The sequence below is a fragment of the Adiantum capillus-veneris genome, chromosome 18 (genome assembly GCF_014529385.1).
Source record: "Adiantum capillus-veneris isolate H3 chromosome 18, ASM1452938v2, whole genome shotgun sequence".
Classification (NCBI taxonomy): domain Eukaryota; kingdom Viridiplantae; phylum Streptophyta; class Polypodiopsida; order Polypodiales; family Pteridaceae; genus Adiantum; species Adiantum capillus-veneris.
In genome coordinates, this window is record NC_140948.1 from 71,223,185 (window position 1) to 71,236,256 (window position 13,072).

The following is a 13,072-nucleotide window of genomic DNA, read 5'->3' on the forward strand; positions in this document are numbered from 1 at the left end:
ATGCTGAAGAGTTTAGAGAGACGAGATCACATTACAGAAAGAGGTGCTCATTGATACTACTACACATAGACAATCACGAATTATCTTTTGCCGCCTAGTACGACGAAAGAAGAGGGCTTACCTATCTCAATTAGAGCGTGATCTGTATCAGTTGTTTATAAGTCAGGACTCTAGTGAGGCATGGAGGCTTTTCAATGAGCACTCTCCACTGCCAGCCATCACTTCCACAAAGACATGGGGGGACAAAGACATGGGGGGAATATGCTACATCTCTCTATACAGCATCGAGGCAGCCACCTTTGCCTGACCCTCCAGAGGCATGCCCAGAAACATGTACTTTCTTTACTACTGAGAGGGTAAAGAAATCCATTGACAAGATGAAGACAGGAAGAGCACAAGATCATGATGGTCTGGTAGCATAGCGCTTTATCCATGCCAGAGATATGCTTGCAGAGCCTCTTCCTATGGTGTTTAATAGAGCCATGTATGAGGGTTTCCCTGAGACTTGAAGTATGTCCACTATTGTGTCTATCTTCAAGTCAGGAGATCCTATGCTTCCCGGGAATTACCGAACCATCATGGTTGGTCACACTTTGGATAGGCTATATGCATCAATTCTTGAGCATGAGTTGAGTGGATAGGCAGAGAGAGAGGTACGGGCAACAGGACATGCAGGGGTTCAAGAGAGGTTTCTCCACTCTTGACCAGATTTTGACACTTAGAGCCATTATTGAGGAGGGTAGACACCATGGCAAGAGGATATATTGTAGCTTTGTGGATTTCCGCAAAGCCTTTGATACAGTGCCACGAGCCAGACTCATACGCAAATTGAAAGACATGGGGGTGCCCACAGAGCTGATCTGGGGGATCTTAGCTTTATACAGGATAGTGGTAGGACAGGTATGCAGTGCCATAGTTACCAGGAACAGGAAATCGGAACGGGAACGCGGAACGGAAACGCCGAACAAAATGCCATTCCTTGTTACGGGTACTCACGTTTGAAACACGGAACGGGGATTCGGAATGGGAACGGGGAATGGAGACCTGAAAACGGCCATTCCCTATTACTATGGTATGCACTACTCAGGGCATGTCCGACATGGTTCACTCCACCATTGGGGTGAAGCAAAGTTGTCCCCTATCTCCGACTCTCTTTGGGATATATGTAGATGAGTTTTCAGATTACGTACATACAGAGGGTGATAGAGGTGCTCAGCTTGCAGCGACATGGATTCCGTTGCTATTATATGCTGATGATATTGTGCTTATCTCCGATTCTCCAGAGGGGATGCAGCGTCATTTGGATGCATTGCATGTATTTGCACGGGACAGTGGATTGTCTGTGAACCTTGGTAAGACCAAGGTAATGGTGTTTAACACCACGGCGCAGTGGGTAAGGAGGTCCGCCCCCACTTTTACATATGGTCTAGAGACTGTGGAGTATGTAGATACATACACTTATCTTGGGGCAGTTTTCAGTGGTCCGGTATTTTCCCTAAGGCGTGCAGCAGATACGCGATTGACTAGAGCCTATGCAGCATTGGGGAGACTTGAGAGGATATGTTCGCAGGTTCAGTTCCAGGAACCTCGGACAAAGCTTTGGCTCTTTGACACTTTGGTCACTTCGGCCATGCTGTACGGAGTGGAGATATGGGGCCCCTCAGTTGATCATCATAGCAGAGCTGGCAATACTGATGGATGAAGATGTAAGGAGAGTCCAAGTGCTATGCCATCCATCTTCATACTATACTAACGCGACATAGGAGCCGTCCCGGATATTGATGTATATGTATATGATGCCTCGACTGTCAGAGAGCTCCTTTGTATCAGCTCACCCTTTGTATTCCCTTTGTATCAGCTTTCACCCCAACCCTACCCACTATTTTCTTTTCAATTCTTTGTACTTTTTGTACCCAGACCTAGTATTAGATTCACCACATGTAACCTTTTGGTCTCATAGGTCATTTTGACCTTTTGAAGACGTTAATATTACATTTCATTTCATTTTCATCTCTCTCTCTCTCTCTCTCTCTCTCTCTCTCTCTCTCTCTCTCTCTCTCTCTCTCTCTCTCTCTCTCTCTCTCTCTCTCTCTCTCTCTCTCTCTCTCTCTCTCTCATGCTTTGTACACATTTGATCATGATAGTGGATTGTCTGTTAACCTGTGTAACAAACTTGGACACTCCCAAGTCAAGATTCTACCGCGACACAACAAAGATTCACTTCAAAGCAGTTCATAAAATTCACAATTGATGTGGCACAGCCCGGCGGAGTTGCCCCAAAGACTGGCGCCCCTTTCGGTATTTCTTTTAATATTAATCTTTGAGCACAGTACAACTCCCGCGGGTGCTCGCTCTCAAACTCTGCGTCCAAATGCTCTACAGAGGGAGCCCCCTTGGGTTCATTATAAAGGTTACAAGGGATGCTAAAAGCAGAGCCCCAAAAGCTTCAAAATTACTAATAAGAGGTGCGTCATATGCAATTTTACCTAGGCTTGGTACTAATGGGAACACTCCCCAATGCCTACACTAGTAGACATGGGTTGTGCTCTTGTGCTATCAGAGGGTATGCAACTACACTAAAGTGCCTAGACATGCACGTCCTGCGTACAAGCTCACAAGGATGCCAGAACACTTCCTAGGCTGTCCTAGACCCTAGAAATAGGAGTTACAACTTGTCCACATGCACATAGGGTTAGATGTGCACATGACATTCACACTACCCATGCAATTTCCACTTGCACCTTTCCAAGGGTTTCGGGGGAAAAGTAAAAATAAAATAAATAAAAATATGTAGTACATATTTAAAGAAGGCAACACGAAAAGTATACCTCCTGGTGACACAAGACATGGTAAAGATTTTGCTTGGCAGCCGCTTAGAGATTAGGATGTGTTGATCCTAGTGTCGTTGCACCCATGGTGATCTTCACTATCCCTCATGTGCCTGGGAATTTACGTCCAATGCAAGTCCCAAAAGCACGTTTTGCCAAAGCTAATAGAGTTACTCAATCAGAAGATTAGTCATAGGTATTTTGGAGCCTTCTTGCGCAACATACTCAAATAGGTGGTTCGTTGTGGCTAAGAAGAATGGAGCATTGTGTTTCATACAAGATATGCAACCTATAAACAAGGTTACTATTAGAAATGTGGATACAGAACCAATTGTGGATGAATTCACAGAGGCATTTGCAAGAAGGGCAATTTGCTCAATGGGAGATCTCTATTCACAATATCATCAATTTTAGCTAGCTATTGTAAGCAGAGATTTGTGAACAATGAAAACACCTTTGAAGGATGTGTATCACTAATTCAGTTTCACATATGATGAACGGAATGAAGAAGGTTCTACGTGACTTTTTATCTCAAACCACAATGCCATTTCTTGATGATGTGCCTATCAAAGGAAATATGAAGAAAAAGACAAAGATGAAGCTATGGATTCCCGGGGGTGCTATAAATTCATTACAAACCATATTAAAGATTGTGAGAAGATTTTGACAAGGTTGGAAGAAGTCAATCTTACCCTGTCAAGGCAAGAGTCTGTATTTGGAGTCAATGCATTAAATGCTAATTGTGAGGCATATGTGTGATCCTTATGGTAGAAGGCCTTGTCCAACAAAGGTGGATGCAATCACACCATGAAAGAAACATGTACAACAATAATTGAAGTGCGAAGATTTTTGGGTGCATGTGTCTTCTATCTTATTTGGATACCACATTATACACATGCGAAGATTTTTGGGTGCATGTGTCTTCTATCTTATTTGGATACCACATTATACACATGTAGCAAACCCTCTATATCAATTTTTGGGTGCATGTGTCTTCTATCTTATACACATGTAGCAGACATAGAGGAAGTCTTCTATCTTATTTGGGTACCACATTATACACATGTAGCAGACATAGAGGAAGTCTAAAAATCCCAAACGCAAACAAACTTGGGCATGATCAAATAATCGTAACTGTCCCACCAGATGATAACCAGGAGCCAATGTAAAATCTATCTAATCGCTCTATCAAGCAACCTCACTGCCTCCTGAAACCCTTCGAAAACTGCAATGACTACGGACTGCAAGTCAGGGATGGGATATACCAGGCACTTAGAAACTACAAAAAGAAATCTGTCCCAAGCATCTCGGCTCACATAGCGGAATAAATGGTAAAGAAGGTGGTAGAACTGCATGCCAATTCTTAGAGGTCTCAAAATTGTGATATCACCTCGAACAATCCATGAATCCATGGTAGGCAATAAATCCACAATCTGCTGCCAAAACTTAACTCTCTCATGACATAACTGACTGGATTTTGACAAATTCTCTCTCAAGCACCAATTTGACAGCTCATTTCATAGTTTTTTTTTTCCCGCGCCCGCACGCCCCCCCCCCCCCCCCCCGGCGTTCCTCACCCCCCTACCCCCAAGAAAAAAAAAAACTCTTTTCACCACAATGTCTAAAGAAAAGGATTCAATTTTTAAAAATTGCCTCCTAAATTCAAAAAGGGATGTCCAAAAAGTCTTACCCATGGAAGTCCCAACAAGAACTGCAGTTGGGGTAGCAAGGCCAAGAGCACATGGGCATGCCACCACCTAACACCCAATTACCACCTCTCAAACTACATCAAAGGCAAACATACTTTCATACAACATCAAATCAAATTGGCAATGAAGTAAATACCAGCACATCTATGCCAAGCTTAAGGCTTAAAAATAGCATGCTTTCATCTGAGTCTGAGAAGTCATCTGCCAGAATATTGAGGAACAATTGATGACCCAAAAAATTCCTGAAGAACTCAAAACAATTCTGATTAGTATTGAACAGGTTCCTCCATCAAAGAAAATAAAAGGCCCCAAAAATGTAACACGCACCAGAAAAGGAATGTTGCTGCAGCAGCTACCATAATAGTGTACGCAAACGGACCTGCAATAGAGTCCGCCAACCTTTGCACCGGTGCCTCCCTTGCTTGAGCTTCTTCGACCTATGTTGCATGAACTCCCTTTTATCACACACATACAAACAATTCGAAGCAGCATTATCGTGCCTACTTGTATTATCCTTGGACGATTTGGAGTTATTCTCCATCTTTTTGTAAAGCTCTACCTTGGCATGCATACACTTGATGCATAGCCTCACTCACTTGTATAATCTTCCCTTTTTGCGGGTTTTCCCACTCTTTGACGTTTCCCACAGATGTGTGTGTGTGTGTGTGTGTGTGTGTGTGTGTGGCACGCGTGCACACACACACACACACACACACACACATATAACACATAAGCCTCGTGTGTGTGTGTAGAAAACACATAAACTCATAGTGAGAAAACATAAGGCTTGCCTCACCATTCGGACAATATCAGAAACCACGCACTCGGCTCCAGTTGCAGATGCTTTTATTTTTATTGGTCCTTCCTGCATGATGGGGGAAACAATAAGCAGTCTGAACTAACTAAGGTACGTAATACAGTAAACATGGTAAACCAAGGCTCAAAGATAAGTGTACTAGCTTGCTTTACAGTTGAGAAGATACTACATCAAAATCACTGATTTTATACACTATTGAACAATCAATAATTGATTTTTTTTATGGTGACCCTGTTGAATAGAAGCAGCATGCCCAAACAAAAGAACAGCATCAACACTCAAAATGCTAAATTTTCAAGAGTAAATTAAATAATTTCTATTTGAAGGGAGCTTACCCAATTTACAGTCCCTGCAGATACAGTAGTGCCCATTGTCTTGGATACTGGCATTGGCTCACCTGTAAGCATTGACTCATCTACTGCACTCCTGCCTGCCACAACAGAACCCTGTCACACCCACATCTCCTGTCACTGAAATGACAGCTCCATTCTCCTAAATAAAGGAACAGTTACAATGAAACTGCCCATCTTACATCTACAGGAATAGTTTCTCCTGGCAGCACAAGTACACAATCTCCAGGCCGTACATGATCTGTAGGAACATTCACAGACAAAGCATGGCCGGCAAGGAGGTCCCCACTTTGTTTTGAAGCATCACCATCCTCATCAATCACCAGACGGGATTCAGGGGGCACCAGGGACTGACATGCAATAAAGCCCACAAAAAACTTTTAAACCATGAGACTGAGCCAGCAAGTTGTGGTGGTCAACCAACACTTAAAATGCATCAATTTCCTACCAGAAGATCATGCATGTCACTGGACGCTTGTAGTCGAGCACGTTCCTCCAGCGCCCTTCCCAGCAATACAAATGCCAAGAGCATGACCTGAGAATAACCAAGTGAAAAAGTAAATTTCAAAGCCATAGCTATCACAGACCTCTTACTTCTTGATAGCAAGAAAATTATACCGGTTCATCAAAAAAGGAAGCATCCCAACGAAGATCAGGATTTGCCAAGGAAACCTGTAAACAAACAGGTCATAATTTTTTTAAACAAAGAGTTCATAGCCAATGTAGTGTATGTATGCAAGCAAACGCAAGCACCTAGGATGCTTAAGTACAGTCCAGGCTCTCAACGTACAGCACTAATTGTAAACGCTGCAGTTGCACCAAAGCCAACGAGAGTATTCATATTGGGGGACCTCTTCCAAAAAGCATTGTATCCATCAATTAATATATCTAAACAGAAAACAAGCACTGAATTAGTCCCAAGAAACAAGTCAAGTAGCAACCAGCAGTGACCCATTGAAAACCTACCACAATCATGTTGATTAAAAGAGAAACCTTGCTACTTAATAGCCCAAAAACACATCTACACGTCGTCCATAAATTGACGCCAACTCATCAATTAAGAAGACGAGTCTAAAAGACAAAGATACATTACCTTACCAAATGAATCGAAAGTATAAACACTAAAAGCAGGAGTAAACCTGCTACTTTTGCACTTTTGGAGCTAAACAAAAGAAAGATGCCAATAATCTTTTGTCTCACCCTGTCTGTAAAAGGCAATAAGTATGGCAGCCCACATGTAGCCAACAAACTGCTTCCACTGTCTTGTTTCCTAGCTCCTCTCCATACCAACTGTCTAGTCTTGTGTGCCCAAAAATAGAGTTTGGGCATCTCTTAAACATGACATTCAGCACACTCTCCCGAGTCCTAACATCCCCAGCTTGGCCAGATATAAGCCTAAAATACAAGGCATGGAAGGCAATCCCCCCACCCTCAGTCTCATCCAAAAACTCAGTAACAGTACCTCTTGAATGTCATCCAGCATCCAATAAGAAACCTACATTCTCTACAATCCCTCAATATTTAAAAGAGGTGGTAACACAATAAAATAGCTGAGCTCCAAAATTGGATAAATTGGATCATGCTCCACATCTGCTAGCAGTCTCCCCAATGCATATCAGCTAGCATTCTTCTAGAATCTAGCCCAAATCAAAACAGGAACTGTATGAGAGAGTATGATATTCAAAGTACGGAATGCAATCCTCACCCAGACCCGCTCCATGACCTCACAAATCTCTTAAAACAGGGGTTACGTGTCAATTTCCTCGCACAAAACAATCACAAAGATCAATCCACACAAGCAGCAAACAATCAGAACAAGAGTGCCTCACTATGTGACTACTCAGATAACTCATTGTCACCACTACATCAAAAACACTCCTAAAAACAAGCCTTTGCACAAGTGGGTGACCGAGAGTCCCTCTAAGTTAGCAAGCCATTCGTTGTAAAGATGAAAACTAGCAACTATGCTACTGGATCAACGCTTTATCGGGATGGATGTCCTGGCACAACTCTTATTACAATCAATAGCGAGAAGATTTCAGACCTAAAATATGTTATCCAATCTATGAGAAAGAAACATCCTTGAGAAAGAGTCAGCCTTATCTTTATGGCACTACTTTTGTAGCTGCACTATCGAATTTCATTGCGCGATATCCGTGATCAAGAGCATGTCAGACGCCGAATGGATTGGACTTAAACAAGAGTTTGACTTAGCAATTGATATATGAAAGGGTCGAACAATCGAGTTGCTAATGCGCTCAGCCGTTTTCCTAAAGTTAACACCTTGTCTATCTGAAATTTAAACGCATTTTTATATATTCCTAGTGAGTCGCACTGAAGAGCTCAGAGTGAGACCGTCTGCTTGGACCACTAATGGATAAATTTGTCAAGAAAATTCGACAAAGGATTTTGTTCATAAGTCATGATGTTCCTGGCAGTGAGCACCTAGGCATTCAATTCAAAGAACTTTGGCGTTGGTCAAAAAATACTTCTATTGGCTGAGAATGCGCCTGTACATAGAAAGCTATGTGAAAAGTGCAATGAGTGTTAAGTAAATACGCCACCACCTTTAAAAAATTGGCTCACTACATCCATTGGAACTCATGGAAAAGCGTTTCTATGGACTTGATAGTCAGTAAGCCAAAACTAATCGTGGCAATGACACATTTATGTCATGGTTGATCCGGGGAAAAGGCCACGTTTAAACCAACAAAATAGCCATCAATGGATAGTTTTATTTGTCAATCAGCTTTATAAGCTAAATGGTGTTAGATTTACACCACTCTGTTGCTCCACACAGGTCTAGGGCACTTCCTTGTACGGCTAGTGCCTCCAAGCTGGCCACCCATAGCATAGGTTGTACCTTGTCCGGCCGGTCGAGTTTGGGGCCGGCCGCCCACTTGAGTTGGGCGCCCACCTTGGGCACTCATATATATGGGGCCAGGGGTACACAATTCATTATCATCTGATCATTGTATTGGTCTGTTGCTCCAGTAGTCATGGGGGGCTGATCGCTACACCAGTGTTTTGTGTTCTCTCTCTCTCTCTCTCTCTCTCTCTCTCTCTCTCTCTCTCTCTCTCTCCAGGCTCTCACATGGTATCAGCAGCTTCAGGCTCTCCATGGGACCAGCGCTTCACCATCAGCATGAGGTTCTCCTCCCGAAGATCAGATCAGCCAACGTTTCTGCAGATCTGCCAATGTTTTGCAAAAGCCAGGCAAGCGATGGAACTTGGAGAGTTTTTATCACGAGGGCCTTCTCCACCTGCGTTTTTTGTCTCGACACTTGGTGTTTTTGCTTTTGGCTGCCAGTGCTACCCTTTTTGGGACTTCCCGTCACCGGAAAACCCCTCTGCTCCATCTGCATTTTCAGCCAGATCTGCGTTTTTGGACAGCAAGGCATCGTTTGCTGCACGGAGGGGAGCGTTGGGCTTCCTGCCCCCAATCTTGCCTTTCGACACACCAACTTGGCATCCGGTGCCTTGCCAGCCCGTATCCTCTCCATTTCCGTCGAATTTCAGCCATTAACTACTGCTGTTTTCTCTGTTTTCAGCCCACCTGGTGTTGTGGCATTGATTCCCCACCCGCCCCAGACCCTTTGCACCGCTCCGAATCCTACCGGGAGCGCACGAGCACGCTGAAGATCGCTGGACAGCAGCGTTTTCATACCTCACAGTAGCGTTTTTGGGTGGACAGCAACAGCCTCTTGGCTTGTGTGTTTCACAAAGGATGAAGTTACCTCCTACCAGGACACCATTTGGTGGTGGTCCGTGCGGTCTCTCATTGATTGTTGCAGTACACGGTGTTGGGAAACAAGAAAACTGAAACACCTCTCTAGTGATGTCACCCAAGAGCGTTGAAAGAGAACTACAAGACACCAAAAGCTTTGCAAAATCCTTTTGAAACACCACAAGTCCAATAGGAGTAGACCCTTGGGAATTTACTAGCCGTCGGCCACCCAAGAGACTATGTAACATAGGAGCAAAACCTTGTCAAAGCACGGATTTACAGCACACGCCGACCAATGCAGATGAAGACCAGAGCCTCTCCTTTCACAATCAAACATCACAAACACATAACTTCAACATCAATTCCACAATTCATAGATACATGCCCTCCGAATCTGTATACACACAATTTGCCACTAGGTTGCCATAGCCATAACCCTGCAGAGAACTACTCGTAACCTGAAGAGCACAACTCCAATTGGGACACTTTAAAGCTTGAAAAAAAAGATTGAAAAAACTGGTGAGAAAGCTGAAGATGACCAAAATTGATTCTATATGCCTCCATGAGCAAAATTGACGCGAACAGAAAGCTGTCCCAACACAACTACACGTAGAGCAGACTAGTCGGGGCAAAAAACTGTATCCAAGAGCACCAAGGAGACATAACGAGCTAAAACCTGCAAATTTTTTATGTTTGGCTGAACTTTTCTAAGTTTGTACATAAGTTTAAGTTATATACAAGGCTCACTTCAAAAAACTCACTCACGGGCACTTACAGTAGCCCGACAACTGTCACTAGACTAGCGACTTGCAGTGCATGTACATGTGCTTGCTAAAGCAAGCTAAAAACCCACAAAAAGAAAGCCCACACGCCCTTTTGACATCGGGCGTCATGTCCATATGTACAAATTTACAAAAAACGGAGTGTCAGAAATGCGCCCAACATAGTTTGCCACACCCCAGCCTGCTAGATCATTCATGATCAGCAACACAAAAGAGATCCTGTAAACCACATGAGAGAGTCTTCACTTCATCTTCATCATTAGCCACACGATCAGTAAATTCTTTAAAAGAAGGCTCATCCTCAATCACAATCATCAACCTTGCAATATACTTCTTCAACCTGTAGCCATTCACACGTGCTTTATGAGGGATACCATCCAAGTCAGCAAGCTGATATGTGCCATTTGGAAACCTATTTAAGACCAAGAAAGGACCTTGCCACTTGATTTGAAATTTCTTTTGAAAAGTGCTATCAAGCTTACTATTGTAACGAAGCACCATGTCACCCTTCTTGATGTCCTTGTCCTTTACCTTCTCATTTGCCTTTGCTTGATTCTTCTTCAAGACCTGCTCATAATGCTCAAAAACCAACAACCTATCCAACTGTACACATTGCAAATATAGAAGCCTTTCCTTGAATGCATCATTGGGCTCTTCTTCAAGCTTTAACATCATCTTCAAGGCTGGTATCTCCACCTCAATAGGAAGTAAAGCCTCTTTGCCAAAAACTAGATGGAAGGGAGAAAAACCTATACCTGATTTGATGGCAGTCCTATAAGCCCATAGAGCACAAGGTAGCTCTAAATCCCAAGTCTTCACATTGTTTCTTGTCATCTTTGTAAGCATCCTTATGAGCTCTCCATTAAACCTTTCATTCATGCCATTGCATTGGGGATAATATGGAGTAGTAAACCTGCGATACACATGAAGCTTCTCACATAGATAATCCACCAACTCTCCCCTGAAACCTGGACCCTTGTCAGAAAGTAACTCCAATGGCATGCCAAATTTGCAGCAAATATCTTCATATATAAATAAGGAAACATCTTTACTCGTGATGTGCTTAATAGCTTTGGCTTCGGCCCACCTGGATAGATAGTCAACAGCAGTAAGTATGTAACATTTGCCTCTAGTTGTCATAGGTAGAGGACCTATTGCATCAATATCCCACTTCTCAAACACATCATAAGCCATAATGGTGCCTCTAATTTCTTATTTGAGAACCCTATTTTCCATGCTTTAACACTCTTTACAAGACTTGCACCAATGATGAACATCGCGTTGAACACTTGGCCACACATAACCCTCCTGTAAGACTTTATGCAAAGTGATCTTTGAAGCAAAGTGACCACCACAAGAACCCTCATGATTCTCCTCTAAAATTTCCTCTTTCCAAGGCACTTTTCTCATCACAAGATCAGCCCCCTTCATATACAAGGCATCACCAAGTAGCACATACCTTTTGGCACAACGTAGGAAGGCGTACTTTTTTGGCTTCTCCAACTCTGATGGAAGCATACCTGTTTGTAGAAACTCTTCCTCCCTCACTAAAGCTTCCCTTCCCAAATAAAGAGGAGAATCAGCCCTTATCACATACAATTGCCCAATTGAAGCTCGCGTTGCACCATGTGCTTCTTCATTTTGAGACCTGTCCACATGCCTTAAACTCCAAGCTTCAAAATGCTTAAGCAGATTCTTCACTTGAAAACACATATTTTTCAGCCTTGGATTCTTACTTTGCCACACCCCAAGTACTTGCTTAACCACCAAAAGAGCATCACCTCTTACCCTCACACGACGGATGCCAAGCTCAAGGCAAAGGTTGAGACCTTTCTCCAAAGTAGCATACTCAGCTTCATTGTTGCTTTGTGCTGTAAGCTTCAAACTCCTTTTAGTTACCAAAGTACCTTGAGGATCATAAACTACCACACCTCCTGAAGCTTCACCGTGCGCTTTCCTGTAAGAGCCATCAAAAAACAATAGATAGGCATTGTCTATGTCAGGAGCTTCCATGTGTTGCTTCTTCACTGCATCCTCCTTAAGAAGAAGAGGGCTTTCCTTATAGGTAAGCAAATCAGCCAATGTAGCCCTTGTACTCTCCTCAACAAGAAAAGAGAATTGGAATTCCTGTAGCTCCACAATCCACTTCATGAGCCTCTCTAACAAAGTAGGGCTATTCACCAATTGACGTAGAAGAGTGTAGCTAGTGAGGAATGTGAATGGTTTAGGGAGAAGGTAGTGCCTAAACCTTCTACATGCATAAATCACACTTACCATAATGAGCTCCACCTCAGTATAGCCTCTTTCCACCTATAGCTTCACCCTGCTAGCACAATAGATAGGCTTCATGTAGTGGGAATTGTTACCTCGTTGAAGAAGCATAGCTCCAATAGCATCCTCACCTACTGATGGATTCACATAAAACTCCTTATCCCAATTAGGAGCTTGCATAGCAGGAAGAGAACCAAGAACCTCTTTGATACCTTGAAAAACCTCTTCACATTCATTTGTCCATTGTAGAGGATCCAACCTTGCTACTTGTTGTAGAGGATAAAGAAGTTGAGAGGACAAAGGAATGAATCTTGTCATATACTTCACCTTTTGAATAAAAGTAGAAAGTTGCTTTGTATCTTTAGGTGATGGGAGGAGCACCAAAGCCTTCACTTTGTCAAGATCCGCTTCAATCCCATTCTCTAAGATCATATGCCCCAAAAACTTCACTCTTGGTTGAGCAAGATGACACTTCTTTGGGTTGAGTTGACCTCCACTTTCATCATATTGCTTCAATGCCATCCCAAGCTTTGCACAATGATCCTTTCTAGAGATATAACACAAAAGTCATCAATAAGATCCTTCACA

General features: G+C 43.0%; 1 protein-coding gene across 2 annotated transcripts in view; it reads right to left on the minus strand.

Moving 5' to 3' along the window:
- LOC147435854 (copper-transporting ATPase PAA2, chloroplastic) overlaps positions 1 to 13,072 on the minus strand; it is a 91,870-nt gene that overhangs the window by 40,573 nt on the left and 38,225 nt on the right. For both annotated transcript variants that reach the window (XM_086488767.1, XM_086488766.1), the window contains exons 3-11: positions 6,495 to 6,592; positions 6,323 to 6,376; positions 6,153 to 6,239; positions 5,887 to 6,054; positions 5,690 to 5,800; positions 5,334 to 5,402; positions 4,865 to 4,974; positions 4,674 to 4,779; positions 4,519 to 4,585 (exon numbers count right to left, since the gene is read on the minus strand). In XM_086488767.1, coding sequence (XP_086344893.1) covers positions 4,519 to 4,585; positions 4,674 to 4,779; positions 4,865 to 4,974; positions 5,334 to 5,402; positions 5,690 to 5,800; positions 5,887 to 6,054; positions 6,153 to 6,239; positions 6,323 to 6,376; positions 6,495 to 6,592 — 870 coding nt within the window. The remainder of the gene's footprint in view (positions 1 to 4,518; positions 4,586 to 4,673; positions 4,780 to 4,864; positions 4,975 to 5,333; positions 5,403 to 5,689; positions 5,801 to 5,886; positions 6,055 to 6,152; positions 6,240 to 6,322; positions 6,377 to 6,494; positions 6,593 to 13,072) is intronic.